General features: G+C 45.3%; 1 protein-coding gene across 2 annotated transcripts in view; it reads left to right on the forward strand.

Annotated features, from left to right (window-relative positions):
• TMEM94 (transmembrane protein 94) overlaps nt 1–18,671 on the forward strand; it is a 42,349-nt gene that overhangs the window by 9,715 nt on the left and 13,963 nt on the right. For both annotated transcript variants that reach the window (XM_054393805.1, XM_054393806.1), the window contains exons 3-15: nt 783–910; nt 2,784–2,920; nt 3,582–3,778; nt 5,117–5,268; nt 5,880–5,982; nt 6,294–6,380; nt 6,896–7,012; nt 11,226–11,282; nt 13,493–13,597; nt 14,186–14,350; nt 14,600–14,809; nt 14,974–15,289; nt 15,999–16,172. In XM_054393805.1, the coding sequence (XP_054249780.1) occupies nt 783–910; nt 2,784–2,920; nt 3,582–3,778; nt 5,117–5,268; nt 5,880–5,982; nt 6,294–6,380; nt 6,896–7,012; nt 11,226–11,282; nt 13,493–13,597; nt 14,186–14,350; nt 14,600–14,809; nt 14,974–15,289; nt 15,999–16,172 (1,948 nt within the window). The remainder of the gene's footprint in view (nt 1–782; nt 911–2,783; nt 2,921–3,581; nt 3,779–5,116; nt 5,269–5,879; nt 5,983–6,293; nt 6,381–6,895; nt 7,013–11,225; nt 11,283–13,492; nt 13,598–14,185; nt 14,351–14,599; nt 14,810–14,973; nt 15,290–15,998; nt 16,173–18,671) is intronic.

The raw sequence follows: 18,671 nt of genomic DNA on the forward strand, positions 1-18,671 counted from the left end.
AAGATTTCAGGAAGACCTTATAGCAGCCTTCCAGGATAGCTGGAGAGAGACATTTTACAAAGGCATGAAGTGACAGGACAAGAGGCAATGGCTTCAAACTGGAAGAAGCTCGAGTGAGATTAGACATTAAGAAGAAATTCTTCCCCATGAGGGTGGTGAAGCACTGGGACAAGTTGCTTAGAGAAGCTGTGGGTGCTCTAACCCTGGAAGAATTTAAAGCCAGGTTGAATGGGGCCTTGAGCAACCTGGTCTAGTAAGAGGTATCCCTTCCCATGGCAGGGGTGTTGGAGCTTGATGATCTTTAAGGTCCTTTCCAGCTCAAACAGCTCTGTGATTCTATGGGCTTCAAGAGCCATTAATGGCAGTGTGCCTAGCAGGGTCCATATCAGGTGGAGAGAACGCTGTGAGGCTCAGCAGTTCCCCTTGTCCCCCATGTTTTTCTGGTTTGCCTGTGTTGAATACAAAGTGCTGGTGTTTATGCACAGTATTTAAGAGTGTTCCTGGCTTGGATAAAAGGGGACAGCCTGGCACAGAAGCCTTTTTCTTCTTCCAAGCAAAAGTAAAGCAGAAAGCTTTCACCCAACCTCACCAGCTGGGCAACTATTAATGCTGTGGCATTCACATAACTAATCTAGGATGCTCTGTGTCATGTTCAAGGGTTTCACAAAGTTGTGCTCACCCTGAAATATCAACTGCTGCTTTCATCCTTTCTCCCTCTGCTTTCTCCAACGTCTGGCTCTGTGTTTGATGAATGCTGACTGACTGCTGCTCTCCTTTTGTAGGAGGTGTGGAGGAGCAGTTTTCTCTACCATGGTAACCGCTGCTCCTGTTTCCACTGGCCTGGTGCATCTCTGATGCTTCTGGCAGTGCTGTTGCTGCTGTGCTGCTATGGGAGCCAGCCACAGGGGAGGTAAGTAAACCATCCTGTGCTGGGTAACTGAAGCAAGGTGACAGCTTTATGTCATCTCACTACTGTCTGTGGCTGACATAACAGCATTGTCCCTCATGTTGTTTAGGTGTCTAAGCAGTAGCATACTCACACTGGTAATTCTGTCCCTGTCAGGCTCATACACAAAACTCAAGCCAACTTAATTCTACTTAAAATAGATCCATAGAGTGTACTATGAAGAGATTGAGTGGTTTGCCTTTTACAGCATTCCTAGACCTTCAAAAGTCCTAAGCCATTACCATAGTTAGGAACTGGAGAAGTTAGTGGTTGTCTACATTTATCCTGTATCTGGAGCTAAACTATAGTAGTTGCTCCATCACCTGTATCTGGAGCTAAACTATAGTAGTTGCTCCATCACCTGTATCTGGAGCTAAACTATAGTAGTTGCTCCATCACCTGTATCTGGAGCTAAACTATAGTAGTTGCTCCATCACCTGTATCTGGAGCGAAACTATAGTAGTTGCTCCATCACCTGTATCTGGAGCGAAACTATAGTAGTTGCTCCATCACCTGTATCTGGAGCTAAACTGTAGTAGTTGCTCCATCACCTGTATCTGGAGCTAAACTATAGTAGTTGCTCCATCACCTGTATCTGGAGCTAAACTATAGTAGTTGCTCCATCACCTGTATCTGGAGCGAAACTATAGTAGTTGCTCCATCACCTGTATCTGGAGCTAAACTATAGTAGCTGCTCCATCACCTGTATCTGGAGCTAAACTACTATAGTAGTTGCTCCATCACCTGTATCTGGAGCTAAACTATAGTAGTCTGCTCCATCACCTGTATCTGGAGCTAAACTATAGTAGCTGCTCCATCACCTGTATCTGGAGCTAAACTATAGTAGCTGCTCCATCACCTGTATCTGGAGCTAAACTATAGTAGCTGCTCCATCACCTGTATCTGGAGCTAAACTATAGTAGCTGCTCCATCACCTGTATCTGGAGCTAAACTATAGTAGTTGCTCCATCACCTGTATCTGGAGCTAAACTATAGTAGCTGCTCCATCACCTGTATCTGGAGCTAAACTATAGTAGCTGCTCCATCACCTGTATCTGGAGCTAAACTATAGTAGTTGCTCCATCACCTGTATCTGGAGCTAAACTATAGTAGTTGCTCCATCACCTGTATCTGGAGCTAAACTATAGTAGCTGCTCTATCACCTGTATCTGGAGCTAAACTATAGTAGTTGCTCCAACACCCAGGGAACCCCACCCCAAGCAAGGAAAGAGGGATCAGAAAAAGAGGAGAACCCACAGTTTGAAATGAAAACAGCTTTCATGAAACAGCCAAACTGATACCAATGTAAAGTGCACGAAGTTACACTCCCCTCAGTGAAGGTGCAGTGGTCACAATAAACAGACCAGTCCTCAAGAGCAGAATGGTAAGCAAACCCCTCCAGAGATCAGGAGGAGCTCCAACACTTACCAAACTTCCCCCTTTATATATATATTTATTTATATATATATATCTCTCTCCCCTTTATGGTCTGGGATACATCTGTAGCCAACTCAGGTCAGCTGCTCTGGCCAATTGAAACTGCTAATGCAGCCCACAGCTGACTGAGGATTCTATACCAACCTGACCAGGACAGTGGCTCACAGAAGAGACCCCATAAAGGGTATTTTTTTAACTGAGCTGAGTCCTTTCAGGGTTCTCTGGTGGCATTGATCTAAAGGAAAGGTGTGATTGTAGCTCCCCTGCTTTTCTTTTTTAGCCTGTGGGATGTAGGAATGAACAACTGAGCGGGTGTGCAGTTAGCTCTGTGGGTGGCTGGCAGTGTGTTCTGCTTGTTTACTCAAACCTCATCTGCTTTCTTCTGTTTTGCTGTGCAAAGCCAAGGTGCTGAGATTGTTAATGCACTGGCACTCTTCTTCCTTCTCCTCCTGGATCTCCTCATGATTGGGCGTCAAGAGAGACTGAAGTGCAGAGAGGTGGAGAGGAGGCTTCAGACCATCATTGATAAGATAAATGGTGAGGTCTCATTCATCTGTCTCTTGTTTACATTTGTGTTTTCCTCCCATTGGATTTTTCTCAAGGCTGATCACTTATGTTCCTAATGAAGCTTATTAGCCTTCCCCCGTGTAACACAGAAACAGGCTGGATTGTGTCCTACTCATGCCTGTCCTGCAGAGCAGTGATTCTGAGCTGCCTGTGGCCATGTGCTTCCAGTCTGTGTGTTGTCAGGTGGGCGTCTGTTATGGCTGTGCTTTGGAGTCATCCAAATCCTCAGCATCTCACAAAAATATCTGCCTTGTAGCAGATGATGAGAGGGGAATACGTGGGGTTGTACCACAACACACAACAGAAGGAAATCAATTGCGGTTGCCTGAGCGTTCTCTCAACAGGGGGTTTTAAACCTGAGGAGGCAGTTCAGCTCAGCCTGGCACTTTTAAGGACAGCCTTTAGCTTTTCTGTTGTACCAGTATGTATTTAAGATTATAAAATGACTATGTTTAGTTGTTAATACTGGGTGTAGAGAGAGGGGAAGGCCATCAGAAAGATGATAGAAGGTCGTGGGAATGGACTGAGCTTAGCGCTGGAGGAGCTATAGGCGCTACAGAATGTAAACTGCACTATGGTTGACCTCTCCAGAATTGTTGTCACTTGACTCTTTCACACTTTGTCCTTTCAGATACACTTGGCAAAGAGGTGAAATGGCCAGACTCCATGTACCCTGACCTTCACATGCCTTATGCCCCATCCTGGTCCCTCCACTGGGCCTACAGGGATGGTCATCTTGTCAACCTGCCTGTGAGCTTGTTAGTAGAAGGAGATGTCATTGCTTTGAGGCCAGGCCAGGAGTCATTTGCTTCTCTGAGAGGGATTAAGGTAACTTGCTTGTCTCGTTTCCCTAGCATATAACAATGTATTTCCCAGGATTTTCATGTTAATACTCCAATTCCCTGTGTACAGATTATTAGGAGTGTTTGATTTCTTCTGACCTTGAAAGTAGTTTGCCATTCCAGTTCAGTCAATGATGGTGCTTTGTTAGACTGCATCATCTCTGTGAACCCCCAAACCCTGTGTGCTAGTTTGAGGCCAGACAGAACGTCTCTTGCCCCAAAAGGGACAAAAGAATGACACTCACACAAATGGATTGGAGAGTGATGGAAAGTTTAAATGGAAAAGCGATTGGTGAAGCTACAAAAGACTACAAAGGATAGTGCCAAGAATATCCCAAAAGCGTACAGAGCCCCTCACAGAATTCCCAAAGCTTCCCAATCCTTCCCTTCTCCCACCTGAGGGTCTACCCAAACCCTCAGGGCTCTTTCTTCCCCCCTCCCGCTGCTAGGCAAGTCTCAGGCTGGCCAGGTCTGAGACTGCCCCCCCTCCATTCTCCTCCTGGCATTAGGCCTAGTCAGGCCTAAGAGGCCTTGAGGATACTCCCCCGGCATTACCCGATAAGAGAGGACATCTCCCGTGGGAGCAGAGAGGGAAGAAAGAGGAAGAGAATGACTCTGCAGATGGCTTTATAGGGCGCAGGATTTATGGGTAGAAATACGCCGTTTCCTGTGTCCACTCCTATTGGGTGAGCACCCAGGACACCAGAGGTGTATCTCATGTAGCAGTGGCAGGGGGCACCCAGCCCAAACTGCCACACCCTGTGGACAGGAGACCACTTGGTCTCAATGTGATACTAAAGGACAAAATTTCTGTCTCTTCCAGGTCAAGGGGAAATTGTAAAGTGCTGCTAAATAGAGGTGGAGTTAATCTATCCAGCAGGATGATATAACATACAAACCCCTAATTTATCCTGGGTTTTATGTGAAGGGAGAAATTTTGTCTGCTTTGACCTCCTTACTACTGTTTTATTATAAAAGAAGAGAGTATAAAACACCTGGGGTAGAAGTAAATTAACCAATCAGTTACAAGATCTGTGCAAAGATTTTGCTGCTTGAAGAATAGTAGAAGGACTGTAAAGCTGGAAATTCACCTTTGTTGGGTTTTGTTGTAACTTTCACTCCAAATGCCAATTTTTACAAAATAATCAGACCTGCCTCAACACAAGCATTTAATTTTAGCTAATTTAGCTAATGAGTTTTTGAGAGTTGAGAGGGAGAACTGTATCAAATAGGTATTGTGTCACTTGCAGTGGAGGGGATGCTGCTGGACTAAATGTCCAGTCCCTGACTGTGCAGCCTTTGAGCTCTCTGACTTTTTTCCTAGGATGATGAGCACATAGTTCTGGAGCCAGGAGATCTCTTTCCACCTTTCTCCCCTCCACCCTCCCCAAGGGGAGAAGTGAAGAAGGGACCTCAGAACCCTCAGCTGTATCGTCTCTTCCGTGTCTTGAAGACCCCAATAATTGATAATGTCAGGTGGGTTAAATGCAGTGCACAGTGCCTGCACAGCTTGTCTCTGTCCTTGTGTCTGCAAAGAATGAGACATGCCAGCCCAGGACAGGAATTTTCAGGTCTGCTGTGCTGTGTCTTCTCTGTTCTCTCAATGTTCTAAATCTTTTACTGTCTGTCTTCAGTTGTCCTCCTGAACTGGTCAGTTGGGCTAATATAAAAACCCCACATACACACTAAGCCTTACTCTTCAGCTCATTGCTTTCCAGCTGCAGTTGAACAGTGCAGGCAGGTCACAGACAATCATGCATTTGATGTTATCAGTGATATGACAGCCTTTGGTCAACTGGAGAAAGAGATACCTGACTGTCCTGTTGGGGTTTCAGTACGCACTGGGGCGATGGAGCCTTCCTGTGAATTGGATGAGGGGACCTGAGGAGGTTTGCTCAACAGCACTGCAGATTTACTATGGCAAGTGTAATGCTGTTGTAGAGCCTGGCTTCTCTTCTGAAGATCATCCCTTATAGCATAGGGTGAATGCAGTGTTCTAATCAGGTCTACCAGGAGGTTTATATCTGTGGAGTGTACAGGGTTAGGGCCTTTGTTGCTGAAATCTGAAGGTGTTTTCCATTTGGCAGGTGGTGTCTGGAAATGGCTTTGTCACGTCCTGTGACAGCCCTGGATAATGAGAGATTCACTGTACAGTCAGTGATGCTGAAATATGCTGTCCCTGTTGTACTGGTAAGTCTCATTTCAAGCCTTTGCTGGTGAATGTGGCCACAATGTCAATAAAGGTGAAGAATTTGCAGCCATCAACAGGAAATTGAGGCCAGACCCTAACTCATGCTGCTGACACCATGTGTACGTTGGGCAGTTCAGCAAAGCAAAGATGCTGAACCATCTAGCTGTGAGTGTGGAGGGAGGAAGTGCAGCAGCAGACCAAGGATATCTTCCAGTCTTTCCCAGGGCTGAGAATGTTACAAGGCAGTGAAAACTCCTTCCCTACCAGTACTAGCAGTTAGCTGACAGTGTCACCTCTGTTTGAATTGCAGGCTGGCTTCCTGATCACCAATGCTGTGCGCTTCATTTTCAAAGCTCCTGGAGTTGCTTCTTGGCAGTACACTCTTCTGCAGCTCCAGGTAAAAGGGAGCTTTGAACTTCACCATACCTCCTCCCCAGAGCACCACTGGGACTGAATCTCTCCCTCAACAGCTTGCTTCATCCTGTGACAACATCCTAGGCACACCTTTGTGCATGCTGGATCCAGGAGCTTTCGGTGGAGCAGGACATCAGCTCTACCCTGGCCATTCCTCCTAGGCTGCCCTTTAAGTTGTTTGCTCTCCCTCACTTGCCATGTGTGTTTACATACAGATATGGTATCCTCTGCCTTTAAACTTGTAAGAGTTTATGCCAAATTCAGCAAGAAAAACAGCTGTAAGTTGGAGTGGTTTATTCATGGCCTCCTTGATTACAAAGCCCTAAGGGGAGTGTGTGACCCCTCCTGTGCTTCTCCCTGTGTTGCACTGCTTCCAGTGCAGTTTCCTTCCTTCCTGCCATTGCCTTTTACCCGTCCTCTCACTGTGATGGAAGAGATATCATCTGGCTTCTTGTCTCTGAGCTTGCTGGTGATTACAGGGTGTTTTTTTTTTCCCAGGTGAATGGTGTCCTACCCATCCTTCCATTGCTCTTTCCTGTTCTGTGGGTTCTTGCTACAGCCTTTGGAGAAGCCAGAGTCTTGGCCCAGATGAGCATGGCCTCATCCACCTCACTGGTAGGTATCTCTCCCCATCAAATCATGGCAGAGAAAAAGGCAGGAGATGGGAAGAGCTCTGTGAAATGAGCACAAGGAATTCAGAAGATTTATCCATGTCACTTTAAAAGCTTTGGATCTTTGATTGTCCTGGCTGTGCCCTCTCCCTGGAGCACAGTGTGGTTTCTTCTTGAATAGATGTCTTAATTTTTCCAACCTGTCTACAGATATCCCAAGGTGATAGGAAGCTTCAGTGATTCCATAAATCTGTTGAGGGCATGTGCTTTCTATCAGCTAAACATAGTCTGTCAGAGAGCTCAAGAAGATAAATGCCCTGTGGTGGCTATTACTAGGGAACATCTAGCCACTGAGAAGGGAAGGGCTACATGAGATCCCCTGCAATCCTCTGTTTTAACACGTGGGCTGCCCAGCCCTTTCCTGTGGCTCTGGGGCTTTGTTTGCAGGCATGGCCTTTGCAGTGGATCAGGGAGTAAGAGGAGCTTCTGGTGGTTCTGCTGGTTTGAGAAATGGAGTTTGTAGCCTGATGGGAGTGTGGTCCTGAACTGGCTGTGCTGAGGGATGTCTGTTGTTATGTCTTGGTTGTAGTGTTGGTGAGATGCACTGTGCTGCGTTTGTGTTCTGTGCTAACTTCTCTTCTGCCTGTAATTAGAGAGAGTTTCTCCTTCTTGTCCTTCCTTGGCCTCTGTGATCCTAGGTCTGTGTTTTCTGTTCTTTTCCCTGTTGGCTGTACATGACTAAGCTGCCTGTGTCTTGGGAGGGAGGACCTGTTACCTCCCTCAGTGGTGTCTGCACCTTTAACATCTGTTTTCAGTGTTCTCTCCACTTTACCTTTCTCACCTATTCTCAGCATTACTCCATTTCTGTCTTTGCAACCTTCCTCTCTCCCTTCACACCTTGCTATTTGGCTGGGAAAAGCCAGAGCTCCTTGGCTTCCCTGCTTCATCATTCTCAACATACCCATTTGCCCTGTCACTCATACTTGCACCTTCCTTGTCTTCTTTCCTGTCTTCTCCTCTTTCTTGTCCAGGCAACTCACTCCACTCTTTCTGTGACATCTCAGACTTGATCCTCCAGCCTTGCTGCTGCAGAACAACCGTTGTGATGTGCCTTCATCATTCTCCCCCTTGCTTAGGGCAGTCTTCCTTTGGCCTCTCTATTTCACTCCTTCCTTCTCTCTGTTCAAAATGTAGCAGGTAAGACCCTCTTCATCTCCAATCAGTTGGCCTGTGTGACCCCGTTCTTCACCTTCTGTTCCCTCCCATTGTGTCCAAGTTGGTTGATTCCCAGTTTTTCAGTGCCACAGGTGACCCTCATGACTGGTTTAGTCAGGCATCCTACAGGACACAAACCAGTGCTCCCCCCCCCAACAAGCCCCTGCCTCAAGTTGCATTGCTACAGCTGGACTACAGCAACATTCCTTTTAGAAAGGAATTTGATGTTGGTTTGAAAACATTTGTGCTGCCTTTGATAGGTTTTTCAGTAATTATTTACCTTCACTGCTAAAAATGAGTGTTTTACATCAGTGGGAATTTTTGTAGTATTTGATTTCCAGCCCTTGGAACATTTACATCTTTTGTCTCCTAGATTTTTAGGGCATGTCAGCCAAATTTCTGGTCTGTTGTAGCTACTCCTATTCCCTTTTACCATCTCTTGGTTAGGTAAACAGTTGAAGCACTTTGAGTCACAATAAGCATATTTCCCAACCCTCTAATCTTTCTCTCGGCTTTCCCCTTAGCTTTCTCCAGTGCTTCAGGATCACTATGGAATTATGAGCCTCCAACACCTACAAAATACTCCAGTCACAGCTGTGCTAGTGCTAAATTTAAGAATAGTTTGGATTTCCTAGTTTTGTGTTCTCTTGTTAGTGCAACAAAGGATCATGTTAGATCTTTTAGCCACTGCTATAAATGGCCAAGCTTTGTTTAGCTGATAAACTACAGATTTCTAAGACAGGGTCCTCATCCTATAAGTCCAGCCTTTCTTTTTGCTCCTAGATGTGCAGCCTTAGCTTTGTGCCTGTTGGTTTTGCTCTTTTTTTGCTCATTTACCAAGCAGTGCATCCTGTTCTGTAAGAGAGAGGTCTGTTCTCTTTGTTGCTGGAACCTGCCCCAAACTTTCTGTAGGTTACAGTCTCTGTCAATAAATGTGATTTTAGTTTTCATTCAGGTTGTTAACAAAGTACTCAGAACTTGTCCCTGCTTGAACTAAGAACACATCCTACTGCAAATAATTCCTCAGTTTCTGTTCCATTTGGAGATAGTGGATTTCTGATCCATTTGAAATGGGCCCCATTTCTCTGGTATTCATAGAATCATAGAATTGTTTTGGTTGGAAGTGACCTTTAAGATCTTGGTGTCCAACCTTCAACCCAACACCACCATGGCCATTAAGCCATGTCCCAAAGTGCCATGGCCATACATTTCTTGAAAGTCCCCAGGGGTAGAGACTCCACCACCTCCCTGGGCAGCCTGTTCCAATCCCTAACCACTCATTTAGTAAAGGAAATTTTCCTAATCTCCAACCTAACTCTCCCCTGGCACAATTTCAGGCCATTTCCTCTCATTCTGTCACCTGATACTAGGGAGTAGAGGCCAACCCCCACCTCACTGCAACCTCCTTTCATGGAGTTATAGAGAGCAACGAGGTCTCCCCTCAGCCTCCTCCAGACTAAGCAATCCCAAACCCTCCCTATTGCTTCAGTTTTTGCTAGAAAACCAGTAAAGCATTTAGGATCAAGTCAAAGTAGCAAGTGGTGTGTCAGAAGCATTGCTTTTATCAGCCAAATTTGTTATTTTGTCAAAAAAGGTATCACAAGAGTTTAATGAAATTCGTTACTCCTCTACTTGTGGTGTTTGGCTCTGGCTGTGTTATTCCACTTCTTTTAATTGAGCCTCATATTAGCTGCTCTGTTATTCTGTCTGAAATCAAAGTCTGTCTGGGGTCCTGTGGTAACTTGGTTTTTCTCCTCACCCTTGTTAGGCATTGGCACCACATTAACTCTTCTGCCATTGCACTGGGACTTAAGCCATGGTTCAAGCCTTGTGCAAAATCAGCAGAAGCAGAAAGTTGTCCAGACCTGCTAATTTAAACCTTTTAACTTTCAGTAGCTAGTGTTAGAATGGAAACTATTTCATAGTTCTCACATGGTAGGATTGCACCACTGAGGAAGGAACAGCAATACTGCTGTAACACCTCTGCTTTGCCTGCAATGTCATTTGCACTTCCACTCTCCTCAACAAGCTGTGGACTGATTTTAATAACCTCCTGGTATGGTTTTTCTTAATTGTATGTTAATTTTCACTTTCATTTTTACTTCCACTCCAACCTGGACTTTCTTTATTTTTACTGTGGGATTGTTGCTTCTTGAAATGTTAATAAATTATCATTTAAACAGTTCCTAATTATCATAGAGTTGTTTTGGTTGGAAAAGACCTCTAAGATAATCAAGTCCAACCTAATACCACCACCCTTCATAGGCCTCAGTGTAAATAATTTCTGACACATTTCTCTTGGCTTTTCTCAGCTTTTTTAACCATTCCTTTTTTTAATGTGCCAGATAAATGCAGTATTATTTGGGGTGCCATTTCATTCACATACAAATGTAATCACCTCATTCACTTCTCAAGGTACTTAACATTTAAACTGTTTTTCAAAATGACAGCTGCTCTGGAATTCCTTTGTGCTGGATCCACAGCTTTTGAGTTAGTATCTTTCTCAGTGGAATTCCAAGAGCCTCGTGGTGGTGCCCTGAGAGAATTCCTTTGCATTTCCTACCCACATCCCACTCACTTCACCTCATTCCCATTGTGTTCCAAGCACCTGCTGTTAGCACCACTCTCCCAGCTCCCTGCTTCTGGCTGACCCATGTGGCTTAAAACCAGATCAGTCAATCCTGGCTCTTTCTGTCTAAAAATAACCACCCAGAAGGAGCCTCCTCAGGGTCTAATTGCTATTATTTTCTCTGTGACATTTAGGTAATGACTGTGTGTTCTTCTGTGATGTACAGCACCAAGCACTTTGTGCTTCAGAAGTAGATAAAGACAGAGTCCATTAAAGACTTAATTGCTTCGGTGAATGATTGCTCTGCCTGGGTGCAGCAGTGCCCTCGGAGCAGGACTCTTCCCTTCTCCTCTCCACAGCATTTAGGGAAGGATGTTCCTCATGCCACGTTTCTGAGCACAATTATAGTAACTGGTCTCTTCTCTTGCTGCAGCTTGCTAAGTTTTCAGAGGACACTCTCAGCAGCTACACAGAGATGGTGTCTTCTCAGGTACTATTATTATGAATTATTTTCTTCCATCTTCTCTGCAGAACTTCATGATACCCTTTCCCACCCTCTCTGATTTCCTGATTGTTCCTAGACCCTTTTTACTTGTCAGTTGTCCATTGTCACTTGTTTGCTGCTTTAATTTGCTATGCATGCAGGTTGCACATCTTTCCCCTACACCTCCCCATGTGAATGCTGCTCTGCTGACCAGAGATGGAAGTGACTTTGATACTGAGTCCAGCTGAGCTTTTCTGAGTATTGCAAATGGTTTGAAATCAACTTTTTTTTTTTTTTTTCTGTCCTGAAGAAAGTGCCTATTTCAAGTCCTCCTGTTGCAGGAGTAAACAAAACTTTTTATGGTGTGTATCAGAAAAAAGTATTTTGTCCATACCAGAAAAACCTTCATCAAGCCAAAACTAAAGAACAGAGGTAATGGTGATCAGCACCAGGACCATGGTGGGGGCACCATGGGGTGTTCAGGCTTTTAAAAAGTCTGATCCTGTTTCATAGGCTCCTTAACAAGCTTAAGCACATTACTAGTACATCCAAAGCTGGGGCAAGTAAACATTCAGAAGACCTTTTTCTGGGGGAGGAACTGCATCTGGCCACTCTATAAATTGCATCATCCAGATTAAACAGGTGGGTAGAGGAAAGATACTTTTCTGTCTAATCTGGCATTAAGATTCCCCTTCCCATAAGGAGGCAGATGGACTCCAGGAGCGATTAAAAATCCCTAGACTTTACCAGAATCACACATACTCCATACCTCCTTGCTCCCGTTCCCAGAATAATGCTCATGGATGCACACACACAGACACTTCCTTTGCTGAATACTTTGTTGTCTTTCTGTTCATCATTTAGCTGAGATGTTTTTCAGCTGGTTTGAGCTGACCTTCCTTGTTGAGAGGATCTGCTTCTTTCCTTTTGTACCTGTGTAAACATTTTTGCTTATGAGGAACTGGTTTAGCTAAGAAGTTTTTTTTCTTCCTGGTCATACTTTATGATTGGTTTCCAGTTGAGTTTATGGTTGTACTAACCCTTATCATAAAATCATAAAATTATAGGGACCCTTATCATAGTATGGAAGGGACCTCTGGAGATCATCTAGTCCAACCCCTCTGCTAATGTAGGTACACCCAGAGTAACACAGGAGGGTTTTGAAAGTCTCCAGAGAAGGAGACTCCACAACATCTCTGGGCAGCTTGTTCCAGTGCTCTACCACCTTCAAACTAAAGAAGTTTCTCCTTAAGTTGAAGTGTAAACCTCTGTGTTCTAATTTGTGCCCATTGCCCCTTGTCCTATCACTGGCCACCACTGAGAAGAGCCCAGACTCATCTTCTTACTCCTCCACCCTTTAGATACTGATCAGCATTGATAAGATCCCCTCTCAGGCTGCTGTTTTCCAGGCTAAGGAGCCTCAGGTCTCTCAGTCTTTCCTCATAAGAGAGATGCTCCAAGCCCCTAAGGAGTTTTGAGGGAAGTGCTCCGCAGTGACAGAATTCCAGAACAACAGCTAAAAAGCAATAAAATAACCCTGTCACTGAAGCCTGGTTTTGGTGGCTTTAGGAGTGCACAGAGCAAAGCATTACAGCTCTGGTGCTTGGATTGACTGCTGCCATCCAGACCCCTCTGAAACATTTTCATGTGGAATATGAAGGGTGCCAACTTGAGGTTTTAATGTTGCAAAATATCCCCTTCTTTCAGTTTGTTACCATCTTGGTTACAATTAATTAGTAATGCTGAAGTAGTCAGGGCTCCTTGGCTTTATTTCCTACATTGTCACTGCCTCAGTTAGTAGCCTTGGGCCAGGTCACCTCACCACAGTGGCTCCATTTGCAGCATGGTGATTGTGAGCATAAAGCCTCAAACTCTACAATCCAAGGGAATGGGAGTTACTTTAGGAAACAATACTAAGAGGTAGCAACTGATTGATTCCAAATGACATCTCTTCAGAAATCCTTCCTGTGTTCTTGGATAGACAAAGGTAGTTTCAGTGAATTCTGGCTGCTGGCATCCTCTGGAAGGGGGAAGAAATGCCATTCCCTTGGGAAATCAGTGCTGTATCAGTTAACAGGTTCCCGTGGAGACCAATGTTTAACTTACAGTGTTCAACCTGAAAGCAGGTAATGCCACACTCCCTTTTTTCCTCCTCTCCCCTCACCTTTCACTGAGTGGGACTTTAATTGTTTGATGTCCTCTGCTTCCCTTGGCAGGAAATGATTCGCTGTATCTGGAGCCACTTCCTCTGTGTTTTGAAAGGCAAATCCCCAACTCTGAGCTTCACTTCCAGCTTGCTCCATAGTCTGGGATCTGTCACTGTGAGTATTGCTGAGTTGTTAGAAGGAGCCAGAGGTGGATGTTTCATTTGCATTGTTCTTGGTGTCCTTCCCTGAGCACAGGCTGTTAGCAATCAGTTCACTGTGCTGGAATTAGAAACCCTTCAGGCACCTGCCCTTGTAGAAGAGTTTATAACTGTCTTGTCTTGTCCAAGCAAGCAGCACATTTATAGGCTAAACCAAGGGTTAGAGAGATACTCTGTGGCATCTGACAGGACTTCTGTGTTTCCCAGCTCTGGCTCTGGTCTCATAATCTTGACTCTTGTTCAAGTGTCAGCTGGTTCAGGTCCTAGTAATGTACTAGTTGGTAAAACAGGTTGAGTAGTTGCTTCCTTCTCATGGTCTTCCTACCTGGTTTTGTAATAGCCTGAGATAAAATAGGTGTTAAACAGCCCATCAATCCTGCTAAAGCAAGGAATCCTTGCTTTTCTTGGAGGGTTATTAGGTGTAGTTTCTTAAGACAGAAGGTTGACAGAGACTTGTGCATTTTCCCTTATGTTCACTGAACTTGTGATATTTGCAACTCTCACTGAGGTTTTGCTTTCTTGGGGGTGTTGTGGGATGTTCTAGGTGCTCTGCTGTGTAGACAAGCAGGGGATTCTTTCCTGGCCAAACCCCAGCCCAGAGACTGTTCTGTTCTTCAGTGGGAAGGTGGAGCCACCTCATGATAGCCATGAAGATCTGACTGATGAGCTCTCTACACGATCCTTCTGCCATCCTGAGATGGAAGATGAGGTGAGTGAATGTAATCCATAATGTACTGTGTTGGCTCTAATCATAGTCTGCCTGACACACACAAAATGGTATTACAGAGGGAATCCTTTGCTTGTAGAGAAGTCCTGTGACACAATTCCTTGCTGAAAAGATCAAGAAGCAGTGAGGATGAGATCCACTTCTACAGGGCTCTTCAAGCAGCAGGTGACTCAATAGTGGCTCCTCTTCAGCCACTGAATGACCACTGTTTATTTTGTGTGTCTCTTGCAGCCCCATGAAAGAGATGCTTTGCTGTCTGGCCCTCTGGCAGACACAGTCCACATGAGCAATGAGCAGGAGAGGAACAACTGGTCTAGTGACACTCCAAAGGCTCCCGATGCCCATGCCCACCGAAAGCCAAACAGCAGAAGCAAGCATCCCTCGGGGTCCAACGTGAGTTTTAGCAAGGACACAGAGGGTGGAGAGGAGGAGCATAATCAGGTAAGACATACTGAAGGGGCACAGGGGTAGTCTTGTGGAGCTATAAGACAGACTAAACCCATAGAGTCTCCTCTTTTGGGAATTTAAGAGGGAATTCCCTGTGAGATTCTAGACTTGGGCAGTATTCATTGTAACCACTAGAATTTCCCTGTCTGTTGGACCAGGTGGTTGGTGACAGTGAGGTGCTGGCTTGTGAGGCTGAAGACTTTGTGTGTGACTACCACCTTGAGATGCTTAGCCTGTCCCAAGACCAGCAGAACCCCTCCTGCATCCAGTTTGATGACTCCAACTGGCACATGCACTTGAATTCCCTCAAGCCTCTGGGCCTGAACGTGCTGCTCAACCTCTGCAACGCCAGCGTGACCGAGCGCCTGTGCCGCTTCTCCGACCACCTCTGCAACATTGCCCTCCAGGAGACTCACAACGCTGTGCTGCCTGTCCACATCCCCTGGGGCCTCTGTGAGCTTGCCAGGCTAATAGGTAAGGAGAAATTGGATGAGCAGAGACAGAGAAATCAGAGCTGTCAATAGACACTTAATCCTTAGAGAGCACAAGAGAAATAGGTCCTCAGTCCGGGCTGCTGGGAAGGTGGAATTACAGAGCCGAGTCTGTTGTTGTACAGTGGCCAAAAGAGTCTATTAAAGAGATTGCTTTTGGCAAGTTCTGACGTTGTATCAAAGAAACAAATGTCATCAAGGATATTTCCAGCCAGCCCTGGCTAGGCTTGGTATTCTTCTGGCTGGAGTTTGCCAGTCTCATCAGGAGACCAAGAATATGTGGCTAGTGGACAGACAGCTGCCCTGTCCTTAAAGAAACACTTTACCAGGAGTGATGTGGAGTACCTCAGATGATTTTATAGATGGGAAAGGCAAGGTGTGGAGGAGATAAGAGCTTAAAGGAAACACTAGAACTGAAATTCAGAAACCCTTGAACTCACTTCTCTGCCTGTCCTTCAATGTCACAGTTCCTCTCTTCAATGAACCAGAGGCTTGGAAGCTGTAATTACTAACATCTAATCCTTCTGAATGTTTTTCATCATAGATCTTGATCCATCTTGGTGTAGATGCACAGTGAGCACAGCTCAGCTGTTTGTTGCTGGGGACATGTCAGAACAAGCACAGGCAAACATGGTGACACAGAAGCAGGAGAGAGGACGCTGATTTTTCTTCTCCTTGTATTCATGTTTCAGGTTTCACACCAGGTGCTAAAGATCTTTTCAAGCAGGAGAACTATTTGGCCTTGTACCGCTTGCCAAGTGATGAGATGGTTAAGGAAACAATCCTGGGGAAGCTTTCTTCGATCACCAAGAGGAGACCACCCCTGAGCCACATGATTAACCTTTTTGTGAAGGACACCACTACCAGTAAGGCTGCCCCTTTCCTTGGGCATCCACTTGGGACAGGAATATCTTTTCTGCAGGAAGATACCAAACTGAAGTAGCCTGGAGTCCCTGTGGGGTGACAGCATTGCTTTGCTTGTGACCAGGACAGATACGCTCAGCAGCCCTGAATGATCAGCGCATTGACACACTGAAGAGGGGGAATTCTTCCCTGCCCTGGCTCACTCTAGGGTCATAAAGAACTCTTAAAATAGCACAGAGTAAACTTGTTTTCTGGGACCAAATGGCAGTGCAGAGCAGGGAGGGGGTTTTATTGGGTTTTAAATAGACTTCATTATGGCAGCGAAACTGATACTGCACAGGGCTGAATATTACTCAGGGTTTTAACTAGTGATTGCTCATCCTTCTTGATATGTTAAATACTTTATTTCTCTATTGCGTGCTAGTAAGACATCACAAAAATCCTGTGCAAAACTCATGGTGACCATGAATACAACACCTGAAGTTGTGCTGAATTCTCCACTCCTACCCCTCTCTATTCTACTAGGAACGGGCTATGATGGAAAGGATGTGCAGCTGGGCACCTCAAGTCTTAAGGCACCTCTGCAAAATTTAACAGCTTGCCTGTCAGAGCTCTTAGTCCCTTCATAATACCTTAAATTGACTAAACTTGGCTCTCTGGAGCTGACATATGTTCAATATTGAATCTGAAATATGATTATTTTGCTGGCCAGACATTTACCAGGTAAACTGCCTTCTCTTGCCAAGTTCTTCCTGAATTTGTATCTGAAGCTGAGGAAGGAGCTTTTTCACTTGTCCTGATTGCTGTTGTCTTCCCTTTGTGAGCAAGAATTTTTCTGATGCTGAGATTCTTAGTGTAGGGAAAAATCTTTAATGTTGCCTCATTTCAACTCCTTATCCTCGTTTTTAAACGGTTTAGTTCAGAGGCTGGAGCTCAGACGTGTGTACCCTGGATTATGCTGTCTAGAGTAAATTCTAAGAGGAATTTTACCAGTGGGAGTTAGTTAACCATTGGAACACCTCTCACCTTCTTGTTCCTTGACACTTTCTGAAGCATGTACAGCCAGAAATAATGGATTGTGCAGATAACATTGGGTGAAATCGAGTGGCTCTGTTTATGCAGAGGAGTCAAAGCAGATGCTCATACCTGACCTCTGTACATGACTTGTGAACAAATCTTTGAATCCACCCATTCCCATGACATGCTGAAGTCAAGGGGAGATACATAATAAATTCTCCAGCTGTAGCAGGAGGTAGCTCATCTGTATGTTCCATTGCTGTTCCATTGAAGTATGTGTCCTGCCATCTGGCAGTGTTCATCCCAAATCCATAGTAACCACATGGAAATGAGCTGCTCACCGGCATCTTCAGTGGAGTAAACTGGCTTGATATCACCTCTGTTTTCCTTTGCTGCACTCAGTTCCTTCTGCTCTGTCTCCCTGGCTCAGCTCTAGCAGTTTGGTTCTCCCTGATGAGTCCCAGCAGTCACGACTGGCTAGTCATACTCCCTGTCCTGTTCATTACTGCCAGAGAAATCCTGGCCTTCAAGTTCATGATTTAGGAAGGGAAGAGGCTGAGCTCACTTACTGGTAATGACAGCTGAATGCACTCCTTCCAGTTTATAGTGTGTGCTGTCACTGTCATTTACCCCTTGGAAGGACTGTTGGGTGGGATGCTGATGACACGGAATGGGAAGTGGATTGCAGTTGCTGTCAGGCACGAGCAAAGGTGTGGCTCTGCATGTGATCATCTGCAAGCTCTGCTCTTGCTCTGTGTCCAGGGCATAGGTTTTGCATGAATCAATAAACATTTCTCATTCCCTCTTTCCTAAGAAAGACTATTTGACCATAGCAGCAAGGTAGGGGAAGCATTAGGTGTTTATAGAATAAAATGACCCAGAGCTCTGCACAAGGACTCTTTGTGTCCCTCAGACAGGCTCCTTTCACACAGAGCTCCTATTCCTCTTGGAAGTTTGTTATGCTGATAAACTTGGCGTGTGATGACTATTTATAGCAGACAGCAGAGAGCTGCTGTGTTTTGGAAAATCCTCTGGTGCTCCTGAAGGTCCCTGCCTGGTTTGTGCCAGTGGATATTCTTGGCTCTTGGTTTCTCCAGCTAGTGTAAGCATTTGCAGTCAGCAGAGGTGCCCACAAGAAGCCTTTGGGCTCATTTTTCTTGGCAGTGATGTTTTTTTCATTAAATCAGCTTTGAAGCTGTTGGGGGCAAAGTCACAGAGCAGCTGGAGGAGGGAACCTAGACAGAGGAGTCGACGTGCATGCAATGCTGATGTAGCAGCATGAGTGAGAGGGAGCAGGACGTGTGGAGGGGGAGGCAGCTCTGCAGCCTTTAACCTGTGTCCTGTGCCTGGGACCTGCAGCAGCCAAGTGATATCAGGCACCTTTGAGAAATGCTTTTTAACACCTCTGTGCACAGGAGAGACTAAAAGATTCTAAATCTGTATTAAAGAGTAAAGCAGTGGAAGGAAAAAAAAAAAACAGAACA

This window comes from Indicator indicator, chromosome 29, assembly GCF_027791375.1.
Source record: "Indicator indicator isolate 239-I01 chromosome 29, UM_Iind_1.1, whole genome shotgun sequence".
Taxonomy (NCBI): Eukaryota; Metazoa; Chordata; class Aves; order Piciformes; family Indicatoridae; genus Indicator; species Indicator indicator.